The sequence below is a fragment of the Amblyomma americanum genome, chromosome 10 (assembly GCF_052857255.1).
Source record: "Amblyomma americanum isolate KBUSLIRL-KWMA chromosome 10, ASM5285725v1, whole genome shotgun sequence".
NCBI classification, from domain to species: Eukaryota; Metazoa; Arthropoda; class Arachnida; order Ixodida; family Ixodidae; genus Amblyomma; species Amblyomma americanum.
This window is the reverse complement of record NC_135506.1, coordinates 66082699-66105788: the sequence shown is the minus strand read 5'-3', so window position 1 is coordinate 66105788 and position 23090 is coordinate 66082699. Positions and strand designations below refer to the sequence as shown.

Below are 23090 nucleotides of genomic sequence, written 5' to 3'. Positions count from 1 at the left end.
TTAAGAGGTTAGAAGTAATCAAGCGAAGGTTATCTGATTGGAGGCTAAAAGCAAGACAGGATTAAATTTCACAAGACATGGCTAGGTGACTTCAGCCACCGCCCGATGCGAAGGGTTCAGCCGTATCCATCTATCCATGGATGGATGGATGGAAGGATGGATAAGGCTGAATCCTTTAAATCAGGCGGTGGCTCAAGCCACCTAGCCACGACTTATGAAATTTCGCTCTTGTCTTGATTTTAACCACCAATCAGATTAACTTCGCTTGGTTACTTCTACCCGCTTAAAATCTGCTTTCCCTTCACTGACCTTAAACCCCAATGTCTTGGATAAATCAGCCCCGCTGCTTTCCACTGTAGGGTGAAGCCCTTTACAGAAAAGCTCCGGTCAAAAGCAGCGCTGGCAGCGCAGTGTCTTGGGGCAACACTTAGCGGGCATGTATTTATGCGCGCGTTTGTCCAAGGAACAAATGTGGCAAAGGTCTAGAGTAAATTCTAAACTGCATCGTACCGCCACATCACGGCCTTGCCTACTGTCGAGATAGTCGAGAGCACGGTCTTCCTCCGTGGTCGAGAGAGGGAGCAAACTCTTGGAGGCACATTCAAAATGTCAACTTGCCCGAATGATTAACGTGGTTTTATTGAATAGAACGCTTCATTTCTCGTGACTTGCGGGAATTTTACGAAAGCGAAACGCAAAATACAGGGCAAAGAAAAAGGGGAAAAAAGGCGGAAAGGCATCGTAAGAGGGGAAAGGCGCCTGGGTTATTATGCTAGGGTGCTCTACGTGTCAGTGATGTCGATGTGACGTCACGGCATAAACACGTGAGTGGGCCCTGAAAAAAAAAAAAAATTCTCCCGCTGCGATTTGATTGGTTCTGCTGGCTGTTCGCCACTTTGCTTGCTGAACTGCGCTCGTGCGGGCGTCTCTTTTTCGGTCCTGCACAGCAAGACAAAGAACAACGCGAAGCGCTGGTCGTACGCCCCTGGGCCCGGTCTCTTTTTTCACAGGACTGTAGCAAGTTGCATAGCCAGCTTTCGCCACCTGTCACTGCCGAAGACAGTCGCCATCGAAAAGGTGATTGACCTTTTATTGTCATTTTCAGCTAGTGCCTACTGAAAACATTTGCGCAGAAACGCGAGGACTAAGCCGAGAAAAGATTAGCTGCGGTTCAACTGCTTCTAAACCTGGTTAGAGAGCGAAAGCTGTCGTGTATCTGGCAACTAGACGCGACTTGGTGTCTGTAAGGTTGAGTGCGTTCCGCACACTGGATAGGCAGCGCGCCCACCCTACCACCCTGGCACGTGGCAGTTAAATTAATGGTTGATTGCGAGAGGTTGGTTACCCAATTGAACGCTGCGGCCTATTGCTGCTGTGCCGTGTGTCTGCCACAACGTTGTCAGCGCTAATGCATGCAGCCCGCATGTCTCTCGCCACGTGCACCGTATGTGCGTAGTACATCTAAGCGCGATTGAGGCGTCCACTGACCCAGGGAGCCAGTTATGCGCGTTCCTTTGCGCAGAATCATCGAAGTCTAGAACGCTGTCAACGTCAATGAACACAATAAACGCCGACGGTCTATAGCTTCAGTGCCGCGTTTCTGCTTATAATAAACTGCACATCTCCAACCAAAATTTTAACTTTAACCCAACGTTTCGAAGCCGACTCGGCTCCTTCATCAAGGGTGACTGAGGGCAGTAGCTAGCGTCTTTTAAGTATGGAGGGGAGGGGGGGGGGGGGTGAAAAGAACGACAGCTGTGTCGCGAAATGCGTGGGGGAGGGGGGTTTAGGCTGTTAGTCACGCTGGCGCACTGCAGGGAGGTGCTGAATGGCGACTTTTTTTCTTGCGTTGAAGAGTGAAGTCCCTGGGCATATACTGGGGGCAGGTTTCCTATTGTGCGGTTGATATTGTTCGGGGTGGTTCGGATATATGCCAGGATTCCAGAAGGAGCCTCTTGTGGTAATTTGTTTTGGTTCCGATTCCGAGGTCTTGCAGGGCTACAACGTTTTGAATGCCAACGCATGCAGCGCACATCTGTCACTACCGCCACGTACCACGTAGGTTAAGACGCGACTGGGGTGTCCACGGTCCCAGGGGGCCAGTTATGCGCATCTCCATTTGCATTCGAAGAAAATTGAAAATTGGTTTTTAGGAGAGGCAATTACGCAGTAACTGTCTCACATATATCGGTGGACACCCGAACGGCGCCGTAAGGAATGGATATACATGGTTGGGCTGAAGGTCGTTCAAGGTCATTCTCCGGCCTACGCGACGACTGCTTTACCTAGGGTGAAGCTTTTCGCTTCCAAACAAGAACAAACAAGGCTTGTCCTTTTTTCTGCTTAGTCCGTGTTTCTGCGCAAATTTTTTCAGTTTGCATATCCAACAAGCCCAACATTCTGCTCACCTCAGCTAGTGCCACATCTTTATTAACACCAGCACTTGATGCTGGTCTTTTTGGTGTGTATCCGCGGTTTTCAAAAGCTCTCCTGGAAAGAAGGCGGGGGCACATTTATATGTGCGGACAGAATTAATAAATATTGACTTCATTCGAACGGTCATTTTATTTCGAAAAACGCATTTGCACGGGTACATGTACGTGCTGCCAAGAGTGCAGAAGAAACCCATGCTTAGCCTTGGTGCAGGTTTTAACTAGCTTTATGCATAGATTGTTTGTTTTGGAAAACTTGCATGTTGTCTTCTGCTTTTTAAGTGCTTGCAAGAATTATCTCGCAACCGTAGGGGGTCATTTAATTTTGTCGACAATTTTAAATCTATGGTTTGAATCTGCTGATGGTTAATCCCCAGTCAAAAAAACCGTAGGGACCAATTGGATTTCCAACTGGTTCCAAATGGTTCCAGTTGGAGCAGTTCAGTTCCCAACTGGTTCCAATTGGAATGGTGTTCCAGTTGGATAGTCCAAATCCCATTGGACCAACTGTGATTCCAATTGGTCTGCCGAGCTGCGCCCAGTGCATTCATATGAATGTTAGCATATTTGACAATAAGGCAGAACTAATCTGGTTCTTATAATGAGAGCTATCAGCAGCTTAATCTACTAAATTGTATTGGTCTCCACCACTATTGCGATCAATTAAATAGCTGCACTCAATGGGCAAGTGCCACAAGCCCCAGCATGAGAGCCTCATAAGTGGGGTGTATAAGTTGGAGCAGAAGTGTGTTCTCTGGATGTGTATATTGAGCTAATATATGCTACTAGTCGGAATGTGTAATGTGTAGTGTTTCTCGTGTGTGATGCATGCACGTCGGTTGGCCTTCATTTTTATTAAAGTATGATAATTTCAGTTCCACAGTAAAAATGTTGATTGGCACCAGTGTCTCCCTGCAGTCCTCACAATTCAGTATTCCTTTTGCTTATTAATATGTCAAGTCGTAGAAATATATTTCAGACTGCGTATTTTGCGAAACGTAATTGTGAGTTATACTCTGTGAATATTTTCTGTGTGCATTAATTGCTTGGCTTCATGGGTCCGATCGGTTGGTCCTTTTGGGTCCAATTTGTCGGCTGGCTAAAAACACAACTGGAACCAATTGGTCCCAGTTGGAAAGTCCAGTTAGAACCAATTAGAAAATCCAATTGGAATGTCCATTGGTTCCAGTGGCTTTTTTTTTATACTGGAAGGCAAGGCAGGTGAATGGTCAAATGTGTTCCTCATTCAGTCTGATAGACAGCTCATGTTCGAGCGCCATATTGACTATTATCCCCTTTATTCCTTGCTATGCCCCCTCCATGTATGCACCTTTCCAATAAGGGCTGCCTGGATGTCGCCATATTGCTCGCTGGCCTGTTGTGTGCGCCCATGGATGGACGACAGTGGCTTTACCCTTTGTATCAGACAGTAGCTTGCGCCACCTAGCCTATGATTTCCTCCTTTAGTGTAACTGTTTTTCTCTTTATTTCTTTTTTAAAACATCTATTTTGACTATCTTTTCCTCTCCAAAATCACCTCTTCCTTTACTTCCTCCACCAATCTTCTAACCTCCCCTTTGTTAAAGCCACACTTTTCTTGTCCACTCGTTCACCCTCCCCAGCAAACCCAGCGCCATATCTGTTCCCTCGGGGAGGGCGGGACGAAGTTCTGTGCAACTCAAAATCAAGTGCTCTGTGGTCTGTTTCACTTCTACAGGCAGCGCATAATATGTCCACTTCTTCAAATTTGGACCTCTACATTTTCATTCTCAAACCCCTCTCCTAGCTTTGAGCAGCAATGAACTGCTTTGTGAGTTATAAAACACTCTTTTTTCTCGGTCCTGTTTTTGTGACCTATATATATATCTTGTGCTGATTTTCCTTGCATTCTTTCCTTCCATATCTCTCTTTGTCTCCTTGACCTCCGTTTCCACACTAGTATTTTGCTGAGCCCCATTCTTCACCTCTGGGTACTTCATCTTAGCTTTCTGGTTCTGTTGGTGCATTTTGTGTTAATACTTTTCAAGTAGAGATACTTGTACGCCTTTTATGCCCACCTTGTTTCCTCTAGTTTGCCGACTGCCCCTCGAACTTCGAATGACGCCCATCTCATGTCTCCTAGGACTTTCTCATTTGGAGTGTTCCTATGTGCACCCATTGCTAACCTGCCTACACTTCTTTGAGTTCTAGGCTTGATTGCATTTCTGATTTCATGCATTTCTGAATGTGAGGCCTGGTACCATAATTCCTTTCCATAAACCTCTAACAGCCTCATACCTATCATAGTTTCATAGTGCTCTGTGCTTCATAATGTCTGTATTCCTTTTCCCTTTGTCATTCAGAATCTTTCGTCCTGTTCTTTTTTTCCTTTAATTTTTTTCCTTCATTTAGCCATATGCCTAGATATTTACAATTCTTTACGTGGCCAATTGTAGTGTCTTGTATTTCTAGCGGGTCTCTCCTCTCATCATTATATACCATTATCCCAGGCTTCTTTGTGCTGAATTGAAGTCCTAACTCCCCTCCACAGGTCTTAACTAGTTCCTGCAACCTGTCCCACTTGTCTGCTAGCAGTACAACGTTGTCCAGATACATCAGTCCGGCTAGCAATTGATTTACTTTCTGGCCTTCCCGCATATAACTTTCTTCAACTCCTACCTTGCTCTCTTTTAACCTCGTTTCCATTTGACTCATGTATATCATGAAAAGTAGGGGTGATAGTGGACAGCCCTGTCTTAATTCACGTTTAATTTTAGCTGGTTTTGTGGTTTCCCCTTTCCCTGTTACCATCACCTCATTGTCTGAATATGCACTCAACACTATTCCCTGTAGCCGTAGATGCGCCCTGCAGTTCCTTCTCATCCTTTCCCAGTCTTGCCCCTTTACTAATGCTGCTAGGCCTCCTCCTTTAGTCTTTCCCTTTTCTATTATACCCTACCCAAGTGTAGTCTGCAATGTGTGGGTGTTCTTCCATGTCTCTCGGGTGAGTTTCGGCATCCCCATATACTACAGAATTTTCAATGTGTAGTTGTTATTGTACTCCCTCCCATTTAATTCTATTTCTTTCTCCTTGCATGTTTGTGAACCCAACATTTAGAGATTGCTTCCCTTTCTTTTGCCGTGCCTTTATCCTGCCCCTCCTTGGCCTGCAGGGGTACCCTACGTGCCTGTAAAAATACCAGTGCTCTCAGGCCATCCTCTTTTCAACCTGCCATCCTGCTGGCTTGGTGTAATGGATGCCATCCGGGGAGAAAGGGAGGGAGTTCCTGTTTCTGTACATCACCCAGGTGACATCTATCACATCGCACTTGAGGGATTTTCCCACCTCCTTTATTACTGTGTTGGCCCTCATGGCCTGGTCCTCAATGTATGGGCCCTGACCTCTGGGACTGTGCATGTCGTTGACCCTGCGTGGATGACCACGAGGTTCTCTCCTTTGCCCTTTCTGCAACCTCTCTAAAACACCCTCCAGGAATGCTCTCGGCCTGCACCTGCTCATTGTATTGCACTGTTCTTAGTAGTGCTTGTTTCATCCGGGAGACACCTGAGCTTCCCACTACCCAGACCTTCCTACTGCTGTCCTTCGTTTCTCTGCCTGCGCCCTGATCTTGGTGTTGACCCCTGGGTCCCCTCTACCAACACGGCGCCTCTGTTTTTTTTCTCTGCCTTCTCCAGGCGGTCTTCTCTCTTCAGTGAGCTCCACATTGCCCAGTCTGCTATGGCGGCCAGTCCTCCTGCCCTCCTTTGTTCTACTTCCAGTCTTTCAGCTTCTCAGATTGGCCTCTTTCACTTGCGTTCCTCGCTCAGACCTTGCTGGAGGGTCTATCCACCCTGCTGCCCCACTCCCTCTCGACCCTTGCTCCAAATTCCACACGCCTCTTCTTTTCTTCCTTAAGCTCATCATTCACCATCTCGATCTCAATCGCCAGTTGTTTTTCGATTACCTTGCAGAGTCTGCACACAAAACTTGTCATCTCTGCCTTTGTCACACTTGCAAACCCCTTCTTGTCTAGGAAACACCAGCGATCCCATGTCACGCATTGAACGAGGTCTCTTTTCTCATCCTTTGCTTTCTTAGCTGATAATTTATTAATAATAATGGGGTTTTTGGGGAAAGGAAATGGCACAGTATCTGTCTCGTGTGTCGGTGGACACCTGAATCAGGCCATAAGGGAAGGGATAAAGGAGGGAGTGAAAGAAGAAAGGAAGAAATAGGTGCCGTAGTGGAGGGCTCCGGAATAATTTCGACCACCTGGGGATCTTCAACGTGCACTGACATCGCACAGCACACGGGCCCCTTAGCGTTTTTCCTCCATAAAAACGCAGCCGCCGCGGTCGGGTTCGAACCCGGGAACTCCGGATCAGTAGCCGAGCGCCCTCACCACTGAGCCACCGCGGCGGGTTTCTTCGCTGGCCAACCCACATTTTTTCCTGCTGCCCTGTGAGGGTTGCAGCTCTACTCCTTCAATATGTTTTTAGCTCATTCGAATCAAACAAAAAAACTGCACGCCCAGGAAAAGAAAAAACTTTCTAAATAGCATGCTGGCACATGTTCCACACTAACCCTTCATGGGCTCAGCTCTAACCTACTTCCCTAATCTGCTTGCCCAGTCCTACCGCCTGCCTAAATCTGCCGCCGCTCGCTACTCTATATCACACAGCTATAAATAAACACAAAAATGGTGCTTAGCTACTGGAAGGATCAAATTTGAGTGTAGTGGGCCGGTGCAGGTGACAAATACAGCTTTTTAAATAATTAAAACTTTATTCGATAGTGGCCCTATGCCCAGCATATCTTTGGGGCATAGTTCTTCTTTTTGCATAGTTGCAATGCTTTTTTAGTGTTTTTGATTTAAATTAGCTGGTTTGCTGAGTATGTGACTGGAATTGGCTTCTAAAAGGACTATGTGCCATACTAGGAAGGACAGCAGGAAATCACAATCACTAACTTGCAATAAAAAAAACAGCTGCACCTAGAAATCTGAAGAGAACTGCACATCTCACTTTAAACATGACATAAGAAGGCCCGAAACAATGACTGAGTACTTCATTCAACAATGCCAGCCAGAAAAAGGTTCCATTCTTTGATTTGAAGAAGGAATATTTGAATGAATTTGTGTGACATTTATCTCAGATTAGATGAAAAATGTGGTGGGAACAAATGCCTGCTTTGTTTATCTTCAGTTTTTAAAAGTATATGCTATACAGCATATTTAACCTGACATATTTTTTTATACTTGAGTAGTTGAAACTGCCCTTGAAGGATGTGGCATTTATTAAGGATTCAGTCCCGGAGACTCAAACCTGGCAATGTATTTTGGATGTGCTTAGGCATCTTGGATAAATTAGTAAATTAGGGTTTTAGCATGGTTTCAAATAAAGGATTAAAACACTAAAGTTCTTTTACTTTTTTAGCTGGAGCTTCCTAGGAATTTGGGCTTTAAAAGGGCTAGGAAATTGTTTACCAAGGCTAAGTAAAGCAGTTGAGCAATAGGTATTCCATCACCCCCTATAATTGTTGAGCTAGCTTGATTAACAGCAAAGATATCAGCGTTTAAATATGATGTTCCACCTCTCCCCCCTTACCTCATACACTCCGACCCGTTCGAAAAAATAAAGAAAACTGGCGGGAACTGTGCACTGCCTGCGAATACAGATCGTGTTGCCACCTGGCTTTTTTTACTTCCGGTGGCTGCACCAGCTCACCCTTCCGTCGATGCCTAAGCAACTGTCATTGCGAATGCATTGTGGACCCTAATCTCAAGGCGCAACTTCTGCAAGTGACCACTGCGATAGGCTTCGGACTCCACAAGTATGAGCTGCATAAAATTTAAGTGTGCACTTAAGGCAGCTTATCTGCTGCGAAGGCCAATGCATTAGTGTGTCATCGTGAATATTCAACCTCGATGCAGGTTGCGCACTGAGAATTGAAATGAATACCTGCCTCCGAATGCCAATTCTACAAAGATCCGAACCACTCACTGCAGCGGTGGCCTAGTGGTTTGAGCATCCACCTCATATGCGGGAGGTGCGGGGTTCGATTCCCAGCACCGCCGGGTACCCACCGGTGATACAATGGGTGCAAGCTTTCCCCTGCCTGGTGCCGGCTTCTTAGGGCGAAATGCTTGGGAAACGGGTCTTTGACACCACCTTGTGAAATGAAAACTACCTTGTGCCATGGCACACTTTGGCCAGAGCTGCCCTTGCGCCATAAAAATTCATCATCATCATCGGATCCAAAACGCTCAGACGCTCGGTTTGAATACCTGTCGGGAGCTTCCCTCCAACCTAAGAAATGTATGCTATATGGAATGAGAAATCGTATGATAGCACCCACAACATATGGTGTATGATGAACGGTTGCTCCACTAGTTTTAATACAAAAATTGAATTTTGAAGAAAGGAAATGGTGCAGTAACTGTCTCACATCTCTGTGGACACCGCAACCGTGTCTTAAGGGAAGAGGAAAAGCTTGGGAAGGCGTATAATTGATGGTGCATATGTCATCGGTTCAAACCCCTGTCACTAGCTAGCCTCCAACTCAACTAGAACGTGTAAGATATGTGCAAAGAGAAATCGTATGCCACCACCTAGAATGCTGTACGACAAACTGTTGTTCTCAGTTTTGGTACAAATGTGGTCGGGAAAAGTGGCGTTACATTGAGGTCAATCAGTGGTGGTATACAAGACAACTGGAATGTATGCGTGCCGCTCAGATTGCTACATGTGAAAATGTGCGACAGCGTTAAGAGCCCGTGTCGCAGAAAAGCCGGTGGTGGCGGCGTTGGCCGTGAGTGAAAAATCTCTCTTCGCAATGTACGCCACTGCCCCAGCAGATAGCGCACGACGGCAGCGCCTCCAGCTTGTCTTGTTCGGGCGCAGTGGTGCCTTGCAAGCACGCAGGAATCGTGCGGTGAGCGGCGAACAACGCAGCGCACATCCATAGCGCATTCACCTTAAAGCTTGTGGCTTGCTGCCCATTCGTTCGGCACAGAAGCTACACTGGCGTTCATGGCATTCGGTATGTCGAGAACGATGTGCCGACGAACTGCGACTGCAACTTGAGTCTCGCGCGTTTCGCCAAGGCGCCTGGCAGCGCTTCTACGTGGTTTGCCGCTCCGTGTGTCCGTTTCACCATGCGTAGCAGAGCGAACGGGCAAGCCGTCGCGCCGAACGGGTGATGATGTTCCATGGACTCCTGGCAGTGCTGCGACACGCTGTCGCGTTCCACTCTTAAAGGCGATGCTTAAGCGTCCTCCAATTTTTTCTTGCCATCGCTGGAATTTTCTGCGCCATCTGCGAATACACGCACATACACATGCCGCCGGCTTGTCTTGTAGTGGGGCTAGTAATGCTTTCAACTTAAAACTGGCTGCACACCAGTGACGGCAGCAATGACTCGTCTCCTGGCGCAGAGGCAGACTACATGCGGCAGTTCGTTCCCCATCCCTTTCAGTGCGACCATGCTGGCGTCTGCAGAGACAGCTGCAGAGCAGGTGAATGTCCCCGTTCCAGCAGTGTAGCCGGGCTCTCTCTCGCTCACCATGACATCACCGTGCTAGCTATACTAGTGATGTAACACTTGGAAAAATCCAAGAACTGTCACTAAACACTCATTAATCAGCCTGCGAATTTTGAAATATGCATTCTTTTTTTCTAATTAACAATTTGCTGGCTCCATTTGAAAGTGCTAATGCTCAAAGGTATTAGTTCCACACATTGAACTTGGAAAAGTAAAGAGCTCGGATGCCCCATCTGCTGACATTTGCCATCCTATTCCTTTCTTTTTGCTTGTGTGTGTTTGATGTTTATTGCTAAATATGTTTAATATCATTAAGTGAAATACCCTATATCATACTACACAGCACGTGGCACCTCATGGCTAACTCGGATGTGTGACTGAGTCATTCTTCTTTTCATAGCTGGTCAAAAAAATCAACAGAAGCCAGTCATGTCATCTGGAAAGCAGAAGAAGCTGTGCGCCCACGATGTTGATGACCTCGTAGTGTTGGAGTACTGTACTTCGTCTGATGAGGAGTGAGTATAAAGTCTTACTATTTGCTTTTTTTTTTTTCGTCAGAAGATGTTGTGCCCCTTTAGGGAGCGCGCAAAGGTTTGTCTGCTGTACGTAAAACTGGTTGGAAATACTCATGTGGTGGCCAACTCGAGCTCAGTCTTCTTCAATGAGGTGCCAAGTGCACATGTGAAGTGGCGAGCGTGCATTTCCAGCTGTCGCCAACACGAACTGCACATGAGCACTGCAATGATGGTTTGTTTTCAATCAGTGCAGCTTGGGAGACGGAAGAGAGAAGCGCGCATATGCAGAGTGGCCATGTGAAAAGGGCTAATTGGAACAGCAAATGACTGGCTGCTGTACTTACTGAGTTACACCAGGGATGGGTAGAACTCTTGACGAACATGAGTGCGCCACTGCCCTTTATTAGAGGGAGTCCTCTTGCCAGCTGTACACCCATTCATTCAGCATAACAAGAATTGGCAAGTGCATATGTTGTATGTGCACTTACCGGAAAGGAGACGTCCGAAATGGAACTGCTAACTGCTGGCAGAAAGACAGACAGAACATTTATTCAGTGTACATTCAACTTTGCGCAGAAGAAATGTGGGCAACCTCTCATTTATCTAGGAAAAGACTTGCAGGCTCAGTTAATCACTTAGTTGTGCTGTTTGAAATTCAAGCATAAAATTCCTGGAGGCAGCGTTCTAGCAGTTCTAACAAAGAAAGGTGCTGAACTCGCCAACTTGGGGCTGCTGTCGTTTCCCATTTTTCAAGAAATAGAAAAAATTAATAAAATTAAAGTGAAATTTGGTACCACACTTGCAGTGTGCTTTAATGACTGGCAGCATTAATTAATTTTGAAATTTTAGTGTGCAATGAATCCTTAAATATTAATTAAACAAATTTAATTTGATAATTTCATAATATATTAAAGCGATGGTGAGGAACTGATGTCTTGTGGGCAGGCTGGATATAATAGATGTTTGCACCACTAAGGAATGCAGCTGTGGGCACTCTCGTAATATGTAATGATGTTTTCTAATTTCCATCAAACAGAATCGGCATGTGCTATTTTAAAATGTGATGTTACTACTCAAAATTAACTGGAAAACTCAACCTGTGGGAGACTTGAGCATTGCAAGATATATTGTTAACGACCAAATTTATCCTTACTGCTACACTGAACATTAAGCTGTGAATTTGCTGTACTAAATGAATGCGAAGGAGTATAGTGAGGTGAAGGCCGCTGCGGTGGCTGAGTGGTTATGGCGCCCGGCTGCTGGCCCGAAAGACGCGGGTTCGATCCCGGCCGCGATTCTCGAATTTCAATGGAGGCGAAATTCTAGAGGCCCGTGTACTGTGCGATGTCAGTGCACGTTAAAGAACCCCAGGTGGTCAAAATTCCCGGAGCCCTTCACTACGGCATCTCTCATAACCTGAGTCGCTTAAGGACGTTAAACCCCCATAAACCAAACTATAAACCGGAGTATAGTGAGGATGTTTTTTCAAGGTGAATTGTGGCTTCTATGCAAACCTCTTTCATGTTGTTTTACATGTACTAGAATGATTTTAAGTTTGCCTTAAGTACATAACTAGGGGTTGGGCTTTTCGGTTAAGGCCGAAAAATACCGATAAAAGTACACCAAATTCATTTTGTGAAATTCGGTTTTAACCGAGAAAGGTCAGTATTTCTGGCATGCATGTCACATCTCACTGGCTGTTCAGTGCCAGTTTCAGTATGTCATAGCATGGAATTAAGAATGTGCTGGAACAAGAAATGCGAAGCAACAAAGGTATCTTGGGAATTTAGTACAGTGACTGAGTCATGAGGCAAACTCATTCATTCGCAAAACTCATTCATTCGCAAACTCGGAGATTCGCAAACTCAGACATGAAATTGATTTGCAAATGGTAAGGCTCGACCTCTTAGGTAAGGGCTAGTGGCTGATGTAACGCCGTCTGCTCAGGCTTATGATTAACTTGGGGCAGTTGCTTCGTTAAGTAGATTTTGGAGCAGTAACATGCAACTGTCAATGCGAAACTATGCATCAACGGCTCAACGTGTCACGTTCTGGCTTCCGCAATGGTTAATGGAGTTTCATTGCGGTCTCAGCACGTGGAGTATAGGGTGCGCGGTCTTCTCGTTTGCCACAAAAAAGCGGCAATGAAGTTTTTTGAACTTCCACTTATGTTTTTGTCTCACGGCCCAATCATTTAACTTCGGGCACTGTTGCTTTTTGTTAAGACTGTAAGACTTTCTTCTGCAAAGACAGGTCTTAAGACAACCATTTATGTGGCACATACTGCTACATGAGCAGCTAGTTTTAAAAAAGGGTTAATGTAAACTGTACGTCACTTCTGACCCCACAGGGACATCATATGTTTCACCGCTAAAAACCAAAAATTCATATGTAGAAATTAAAATTCACTGAAAAAAACCTGAAGTGGCGTTCTGAAGTAATCACCGAAAAAAGTCCGTGAAATTTTTGAAAAATAAAAACTGGAAAATCCAACCTCCATACACTACTGACTTGGTTATCTAAATCAGTAGTGTATAGGCATGGACATAGTTTGATTAGTTTGCTTTTTTGTCTTTGCTTTGTGCTCTCTGGTTATAGATAGGGGTATAGTGAATTTGATCATAGAAGGTTAATCCGGACAGGCCGCCATTGGAATCTGAACCTGGCAACGTTTAACGCTAGAACTTTAGCTAGTGAGGCTAGCCTAGCAGTGCTGTTCGAGGAACTAGCGGGAATTAAATGGGATGTGATAGGGCTTAGCGAAGTTAGGAGGACAGGTGAGGCGTATACAGTGCTAAAGGACGGACACATACTGTGCTATCGCGGGTTAAAGGATAGACGAGAACTAGGTGTGGGTTTCCTCATTAATAAGGATATAGCTGGCAACGTAGAGGAGTTCTACAGTATTAACGAGAGGGCAGCAGCAATAGTAATTAGGCTGAATAGGAGGTACAAGCTGAAAGTGGTGCAGGCCTACGCACCCACATCCAGCCATGATGACCAGACCGTTGAAAGCTTCTATGAGGACGTAGAATCAGCAATGAATAGAGTAAAATCGCAGTACACTGTACTGATGGGCGACTTCAATGCGAAGGTGGGCAAGAAGCAGGCTGACGACCACGCGGTAGGTGACTATGGGATAGGCTCTAGAAATAGCAGGGGAGAGTTATTAGTCGAATTCGCGGATAGAAATAATTTACGGATCATGAATACCTTCTTCCGCAAACGAGAAAACAGGAAGTGGACCTGGAAGAGCCCCAATGGTGAGATTAAAAATGAAATCGACTTCATACTATGCGCTAAACCTGGCATCATTCAGGATGTGGCCGTCCTCGGAAGGGTGCGTTGCAGCGACCATAGAATGGTGAGGTCTAGAATTAGCTTAGACTTGAAGAGGGAACGGAAGAAGCTAGCGAAGAAGAAGACCATTAACGAGTTAGCCGTAAGAGGGAAAGCACAGGAGTTTAGGATAGCGCTGCAAAACAGATACTCGGCTTTAACTGAGGAAGATGATCTTGATGTTCACTCAATGCACGATAACCTGACATCAATAATTACGGAGTGCGCAGTAGAAGTAGGCGGTAGGACAGTTCGAGAAGATACCGGGAAGCTATCTCAGGTGACGAAAGATCTGATTAAGAAGCGCCAAAACATGAAGGCATCTAACACTACCGATAGAATAGAACTAACGGAGCTATCAAAGTTAATAAATAAGCGCAAGGTAGCCGACATAAGGAAGTTTAATATGGAGAGAATCGAGCATGCTATAAAGAACGGAGGTAGCCTAAAAACAGTGAAGAGGAAACTAGGCATAGGTAAAAACCAGATGTATGCATTAAGAGACAAGCAGGGCAATGTCATTAGCAATATGGATAAGATAGTTAACGTAGCCGAAGAGTTCTACACAGAGCTGTACAGTAGCCAATGTAATCAGAGTGCCAATGAGAAAGACAGCAGTGCACAGCAATGCGTCATCCCGCCAGTAACGAAAGATGAAGTAAAGAAAGCCTTAGAAGCAATAAAAAGGGGAAAAGCAGCTGGGGAGGATCAGGTAACAGCAGATCTGTTGAAGGATGGAGGGGACATCGTGCTAGAAAAACTAGCCACCCTGTATACGCAATGCCTTATGACCTCGACTGTACCAGAAGCTTGGAAGAATGCAAACATTATCTTAATTCATAAGAAGGGAGACGCCAAGGACTTGAAAAATTACAGGCCGATCAGTTTACTATCCGTTGCCTACAAAGTATTTACTAAGGTAATCGCTAATAGAGTCAGGGCAACGTTAGACTTTAATCAACCAAAGGATCAGGCAGGCTTTCGTAAAGGATATTCCACAATAGATCATATTCACACTATCAATCAGGTGATAGAGAAATGCGCAGAATATAACCAACCTCTATATATAGCTTTCATTGATTACGAGAAAGCATTCGACTCAGTGGAAACCTCAGCAGTCATACAGGCATTGCGTAATCAGGGGGTAGAAGAGCCTTATGTCAAAATACTGGAAGATATATATAGCAACTGCACAGCTACTATAGTCCTCCATAAAGTCAGCAATAAAATTCCAATAAGGAAGGGCGTCAGGCAAGGAGACACGATATCGCCAATACTGTTCACCGCATGTTTGCAGGAGGTATTTCGAGGCCTGAATTGGGAACAGTTGGGAATAAGAATAAATGGAGAATACCTAAATAATCTGAGATTTGCTGATGACATTGCCTTGCTGAGTCACTCAGGAGGTGAACTGCAAATCATGATCAACGAGTTAGACAGGCAGAGCAGATCGATGGGTCTAAAAATTAACATGCAGAAAACCAAGGTAATGTTCAACAGTCTAGCAAGGGAACAACAGTTCACAATTGGCAGCGAGAGCCTAGAAATTGTGCCGGAATACGTCTACTTAGGGCAGGTAGTGACAGCTGATCCGGATCATGAGAGGGAGATAACTAGAAGGATAAGAATGGGGTGGAGCGCATATGGCAAATTCTCGCAGATCATGAGTGGCAGTTTACCAATTTCCCTCAAGAGGAAAGTGTACAACAGCATAATCTTACCGGTACTCACCTACGGGGCAGAAACGTGGAGGCTAACGAAAAGAGTTCAGCTTAAGTTAAGGACAACGCAGCGAGCCATGGAAAGAAAAATGATAGGTGTAACGTTAAGAGATCGGAAGCGGGCAGAGTGGGTGAGGGAACAAACACGGGTTAATGACATCCTAGTCGAAATCAAGAGAAAGAAATGGGCTTGGGCAGGGCATGTGATCCGAAGGCAAGATAACCGCTGGTCTTTAAGGGTAACGGAGTGGGTTCCAAGAGAAAGTAAGCGTAGCAGGGGGCGGCAGAAGGTTAGATGGGCGGATGAGATTAAGAAGTTTGCAGGCAAAGAGTGGATGCAGCTGGCAAAGGATAGGGTTAATTGGAGAGACATGGGAGAGGCCTTTGCCCTGCAGTGGGTGTAGTAAGGCTGATGATGATGATGATAGTGAATTTATATTTTCAAATTCGATTCAAACAGATGAAGGTCAGTGTCCTTGACATGTACACTGCAGCTAGGCTGGCTGTTGAGTAGGAGTTGCTCAAAGAAGGAGTGCAGAAGCCATGGGTGTGATGAAAGTGTTCTGATGGAAGCAGCGTAGTTACACATTTTGAGGGATTGCTTCCCGATCACCACGTAATGCCTGCAGGCGTAATGCTGATTAATGTCATCGGCCACTTAGGACAGTTTTGTTAAGCAGGTTTCTCCGCTGTTTGTAAGGAGACTCAAAACCATGCACAAGCATTGTGAAATACTAGTGTCATGTTCAGGCTACTGTGACTATTGGTGGCAGTTGCATAGCTGTCAACACTTGGACCGTGTGATGCCATGCTCTCTCGCTCATCTTAATGCAACCCAGTGATTCGCGTATGGCAAGCTACTGCTTAGAAATCAACTTCCTCTTGCATTTTTGCCTAAGCGTACCATCACTAAATTCCATTGCTGTTTTTATTGCCGGTAGCATTTCATCCTGCAATCACTGCTGCATGTGCTTTACATCTAATTGTCTTGGAAGATACTCTCCATTTGGCTGCCGAACAAACACCAACATGGTCACAGAGATCCCAGGAGGTGATCTTTACCAAGAATAAAAATCTTATGGAGTTGTCCTCAGTGCACCCTTTAAAGTGGCCATTAGCAGCGTTGAGTTGAGCAGCCTTTGGGTCAATAACGATAGATAATCGCTGTTTGGCTGAGATGTTAGACATTTGGATTCAAGTTGAAATTGAAATTGTTTATTTGCCATCTTGTTGTTAAAAGCTGTAATTGCAGTATCACATTTTGTACCAGGCCATCTGCTTGTCCAGGTAAAACCATTTCCTTTGTGTGTGTGTGTGTGTGTGTGTGTGTGTGTGTGTGTGTCCCACCGGGTGATACTGGGTGTCCCAGCTAACTTGAGCCTAGGGTTAAAAAATAAATCATTAGAGACAGGCGAGTGAAACCAGTTGCATATCGGTGACAGCCATCTTGTTCACCAGAGGCAATTTCTTGTTTTGCAATTAATAGTTTAAGTTTAAATATTCAAATGAGTAAATGTTGACTTTAGACAACAAATTGCATTTTAAGAGTTGTCGAGCGCCTTCAGAAACCCCCATCCCATCATTTATGATAAGGAAACCCTCACGTGTCTTTTTTTTCTGGCTCTAAAGAAAGCCCACGAAATACAAAATAAACCGCGTGACTAAAGCACTTGCGTGCCAAGACCGTGCTGCTCTCAAGCATGGTTTGAGCAAACGAAATCACCTTCATCCTTGACTCGACGGCCCCTCACCAGCGGCAGGCCGATATGTTGGCGGTGGTTTCTGATCTGCGTCAGCCAGTGGCACACATGACGGTGCGATTTGCCGTTGCCAACATATCACGGTGCGATTTGCCGTTGCCAACATATCGGCCTGCCGTGGTGCGGGGCCGTCGAGGCAAGGATGCAGGTGATTTCGTTTGCTCGAACCGCGTTTGAGAGCACCACGATCTTGGTGCGCAAGTGCTTTAGTCACGCGGTTTATTTTGTATTTCGTGGGCTTTCTTTAGAGCTGGAGAAAAAAGACACGTGAGGGTTTTCTTACCATAAATGATGGGATGGGGGTTTCTGAAGGGGCTCGACAACTCTGCAGATGCAATTTGTTGTCTAAAGTCAATATTTATTAATTGAATAATTAAACTTAATTAAACTGCTGATTAATTGAGAAACAAAAAATTGCCTGTAGTGCGCAAGATGTCTGTCACCAATATGCGACTGGTTTCACTCGCCTGTCTCTAATAATTTATTTTTTAACGCTTGGCTCGAGTTAGCTGCGACACCCGGTAAACTTAAAACAGTGTGCTGATTTCATTGTTATATACATTCCTGCAGAATTTCCTTTGCTTTTGTGGTATTAGCATGTATAAATAAGCAAATAGATGAATTACTTGTTTGTCTAGTTTCCTTTTCAAGTGCTTCGTACCTCATGCACTAATGCCGTCATGGTTTTGCACATTTGAAGGTGTACACCAGTGCCAGATGCACTGGAATCCACACAGGACAGGCAGGCGGGCGCACACAGCCTGAAAAACTTGTCAGCCTTTGCGTACGACTCTTCGTCTGATGATGAGTGAGTAGTGCTGGTTTTAGTAGCTTGGCTGCAACTTGGCAGCGGGAAATCTGATCTTTGGTGCCGCGTTTTTGTTCTTTCTAATGATGTGTATATGTGAATCATCACGTCGTATTCTCTTACAACTGGTGGATAGATAATTAGTGTTAGAATTTCATCTTTCATGCTGCTTCTGTTTAGACTTCAGGAGCTATAGGATGGCTACGACTTCAGAGTTCAGTACTGGTCATGTGAGGCATGAAACAAAACTGCGATATAATTGCCGCTTCGTTTTAATTCCCCTTGACGCTTAATCCAGTCTGCGTCATGGGCCAGGATGACTGCGATTGAAGAAGCAACAATTATAGCTCAGGTTTTTACTGCCTCTCATTTCCTGTATTGAACTTTGACGTCACAGGCATTGTTGAAACAGAAACCAAAACGGCATGAGAGAAGAAATTTGGCTTGATTATTTAATAGGGCAAATACCACGTAGTGTTGTCCATGTGCACTAATGCCTTGCACATCATTATAAAGAGGGAAAAATGAAACTAAATTTTAGTGTCTATGCTCCTTTAAGTGTTGAACTTACTTTTTTCTAGCCCAACCTCTCGATTACCTAAGTAAACTGCAGCGCATCGACGTAATTTTCCAGGCATGGATACCTGACCAGGCGTCACTGCCATTCCCTCTGCACTAAACAGGATTCTGAGCTCGTCTTTTTACTGCGGGGAAATCTATCTACACCCTCCGAGCATTCTTAGAAACTCTGAATTATTGTCCTGTGTGGACAATTTTTCTATTAAATCGCATTAAACGTCCTGGCTTTCGCCTTTTTAACTGACCTCCTAGAGTAGGAGGAGTCTATACCGATGTGTGGAGTACCTTTCAGCCAGTGTCAGCTGCCGCTGTGCCATCGGCGTAGTAATACACGGAGTGATCTGAGGAAGCAGAGTCCATACTTGCTTTCATTTCCGTGGGCCTAATCTGTGACTATGTTGGCTGCGACTGAAACTATTTATTCATGGAAACCTTAGAAACAACAAAGGCGAAAGCGATGTAGCCACGCGGCTAGCTGCAAGGTATTCCACATGTTGACTCCTCTTACTCTCGGAGGTCAGTTAAAAAAAAAAAGGTGGGAACTGGGATGTTCAGTTTGATTTAATAGGGAAATCGGGTACACAGGACAATAATTCGAAGTCTCTAAGAATGCCCGGAGCATCTAGATCGAGCTCCCGTGGAAGAAGGACGAGCTCAGAATCGTCTTTCGTGCACCTCTAAGATGGCAATCAGCCATGAGTTTGAATCGAGCGATGTGGAAATTCTTCAATCCAATTTTCTCAGCAATAGATGTCTTTTCCTGTTTGACAAACATCATATATCGAGAGAGCATGTGGAAATTCTTCAATGCAATTTTCTCAGCAATAGATGTCTTTTCCTGTTTCACAAACATCATATATCGAGAGAGCTATAGATTCAATTTTTACTGAACAGAGTTGACCTCAGCCTCTGTTCTCACACTTAACCCCACCTACTCAATGCTTCAATCAATAGCCTATAGATGCAACACATAAATAAACAGTTGCATCATGTTACTGGAACTGCATACATCAGAGCTGAATTGTCTAGAGGCACATAGGCTGAAGCACTGCAGTTGTCCAAGAGACATAGGGATGAATGCTGAATGCGTGTCATCGCACATTACACCTGGCACTTTTTGTTTGAGTGAATTTTTATCTGTGGTGTAGGTGATTAAAACTGACTGAAGTGGCTATTTGTCATTATGGAAGGTTGGGGAAACCGGATATTTTTTCCCCCAAGTTTTATGCATAGACATTCATTACTGCCTGCTCCTTTTCTCTATTCCTTTTTTTTTTCTCTTTTTCCTTCCATGTTCATATTAACCAGCAACTGTTCTTGTTGCAGGAACGTAGAGCCTGAGAACAGGGCCCAAATCAGGTCTTGGACTAACTGTGCGGACTCAGACTCTGACAATGCAGATCCTCCAGTCCAGCCAGGAAACACAGCTGGCCAAAACCAGGTAAAAAAATGTTTGCAGCCAGCATGCAAAACGTCATCTATGACTGCATGATTAAGGCTGCACTCTGGCACTTGCGATATTTTGTTAACACCATTTATTAAGAGCAAAACTCTCTCTGCCTCCTTTTGAATTTTGTTTACTTTAGCAGAGCAGCTGTTTCTTGCTGCTGACAAATAAAGGGCATACCTCAAAAGGAGCTGCTCTGTAACAAAGAAAAAGGGGGGGGGGGGGGGGGCACTTCAGCTCTGCCTTAAAGGGATACTGAGGAGAAATTGAAGTTGGCTTGTATCGATAGAATAGCAGCTCCTGATCACAAAAACGCCACTCTTACTGAAAACAAAGCTCTTGTAATGTAGAAAATAGCAAGAACCAAAATACAGGTGTCGCCGCCACAGGCCAATCTCGCAAGTACAAGCGTGATGACTTCCTAGGACAAGAGGCGCCACCTTGGAGGTACTTTCCTTACCTCACGGAAGCCACGAATCTCTGAGGCTGGCAAAGGAAGGTTGCGCACCGCACCGCTAGCCGTCAGAAATCACGGAGTCTGCGTTTACATCACGTATCACGTCACTCCGTTCTGAGACGTCATAAGAGTTCCCTGAGTTTGAATCAGAGCGGCGGGAAAAACTTTTTCATCTTCGAATCCAAATTTCTTTGAAATAAATGCATCTTTCGCACCCGGACAAGCGGCAACAAAGCCATGAAATGCCGAACTATCAGATTTTGCTAACAAAAAAAAAATGATAGAGTTCTCCTCAGTGTCCCTTTAAGGGTATGACGCAATAACGTTAATGGTTTTATGGCCATATATGTGGGATCGGTAATTCTCGACTGCACATTCATTTCGCATTCACATTCAGTGGTGCAGATGTTAAGTGATGCACCACAGCCCTGCAATTGCAGGTGCTGCCACCGGTGGGACTTTTGCAATCTAGGTTGCTCTTCCCGAACAACCTCTCACGACCGATCATTAATTTAAATGCCACCTGTCACGGTGAGCAGTTCACTCACAATTCGGTAGGCAGGTTGTGATGACGCCACAATGTTGTGTGACCTATGTGGCCCACATACCTCATATGTTGCTTCTCAGGGAATTTTTGTGGATTTTTTGCTCACAGTCAACGCCCACACCACCGAATTTTCTGCGACACAAGCATCTTGACTGTACAGTAGCCGACGGGTAATTCGGACTTGTAGGATATTTCGGACTTCTATGAGGCGCTGTCAGTCACCCCATAGAAGCACATACATATTCGCGACGGATATTTCGGACATCAAAAGTCCGAAAGTTCGATTTATCGGATAAATTTCAGTCGCCTGCGGGTCAAAATCTGCCATCTTATCGGCTTTTCGCCGGCGCAAAAGGTGCCATCTTGGATTGAGGTGGATTTACGCTGTAGTTAAATTGGCTTTACATACTTTCGGTACCTTATTGTTGCCAGTAGAGGTCCCTGCGATCTGACACTTCGAGGTAGCAGCCGGATTGTCATCGCCGTCAACTTGTTTTTGTTGCCGACGTTGTTGCGGGCAGTTATTGCTTGTCCCATACGTTGAAAATTGGTTGTTGGAGGAAGGAAATTGTGCGGGAGCTATCTTGCATCTCGGCTGGAAGGAATAAATTAGGGACTGAGAGAAGGAAGGAAGAGGTGCCGTAATTGAGGGCTCCGGAATAATTTCGACCACCTGGGGATCTTTAACATCGCACAGCACACGGGTGCCTTAGCGTTTCGTCTCCATTGAAACGCGGCCACCACGGTCGGGATCCAACCTGGGTATTCCGAATTAGTAGCCGAGCACCCTAACCACTGAGCCACCGCGGCGGGTCTCATACGTTTGCCATTCGTCGTTTCGTCACTTGGGTTCCTCTGACCGCGTCGACCGAGTGGCGCTCAGTCTTCACGAAGTTACATCCGTTCACCATTTTGTGATTGCGTCCGGCGGTTCCGCCGCTTTGAACGAAAAGTGCCTTATCTTTGCGTGTGTTTGACGAGCGGTGCGGTGCACACTCTGGTTGCGGACAACATAACCCCGCCGGGTCCATCAAAGACGCGTGAGAAGTATTCTGACTAAATGCAGTGACCTTGCTGTCTAGCGTGTACAGTGAAAGCACAACTTTGGCGCAAATACAGGTGCAAATCGCCGCCAGCAAGAGAAATTTGTCGCGAGGTAAAATCAGTGACATTTTTAAGCCGATTTCATCTCAATAAAGTGGGTTTTTTTTTGTACTTCACGGATTTTTCAGACTGTTCGATTATTCTTACCATTTTCCGGGTCCTTTCCAGTCCGAAATATCTGTCGGTGACTGTATTGCGTCAAAAAGGACTGATGCGCATAAGATGTGTAGAAAGGCTGGCTTCAGTTTCAGTGGCACATCGCATTGCGGGATCTGGCACGGTTTTTTAAGATCAAGCCTCTTCTAGGGTTCTAGCTTGAGGAATACCCTTGTTGTTCACATGTACAATGACGATGCTTCCTCACTTGTTTTGCCATCTTTTGCATCTGTGACTCTTGTGTTTTTCTGCCATTTCAGGAACTGCGGTCGAGTGCGCGCCAGTCGTCAGGGCCAAATGCGACCTCTACGGCAAGTGGATTTTTGTTTTGTTTACAGTCAAGTTGTAATGCATAAAGGTGTCATTTCAAAGAAAAGTGGCACTTAGTTGCTTTGCTTTCATGCTCAATGCAGTTGTTATCGTAGACTAGGGGATTATTAATGACTCCTTTAAGGAGTCATCATCAAGAAGGAATGCATTAAAGGCTAAAATTATTACCCTGCTTAACATAGAACACGAGTTGCTGTGTTTTGAAGTTGTCACCTCAGAAACAGGAATACAGTCGAGCCCACATATAACGGCCCCACTTAAGACAAATTTTCGCTTATAACGAATGAGACCTGCGCGACCGTCAAAATATACATTGTTTCAGTGGGACAAAATCACATGTATAATGAATGTCATTAAGCCCTGCTGATGGCTT

The 23090-nt window shown here is 45.2% G+C and overlaps 1 protein-coding gene across 1 annotated transcript in view; it reads left to right on the top strand.

Annotated features, from left to right (window-relative positions):
• The first annotated feature begins 853 nt into the window (after positions 1–853).
• Positions 854–23090, top strand: part of LOC144106516 (uncharacterized) — a 36383-nt gene continuing 14146 nt past the window's right edge. Inside the window, exons 1-5 of the mRNA XM_077639359.1 lie at positions 854–1077; positions 10355–10469; positions 17990–18097; positions 20003–20117; positions 22648–22698. Of these exons, the coding sequence (XP_077495485.1) occupies positions 10384–10469; positions 17990–18097; positions 20003–20117; positions 22648–22698 (360 nt within the window). The 5' untranslated portion in view covers positions 854–1077; positions 10355–10383. The remainder of the gene's footprint in view (positions 1078–10354; positions 10470–17989; positions 18098–20002; positions 20118–22647; positions 22699–23090) is intronic.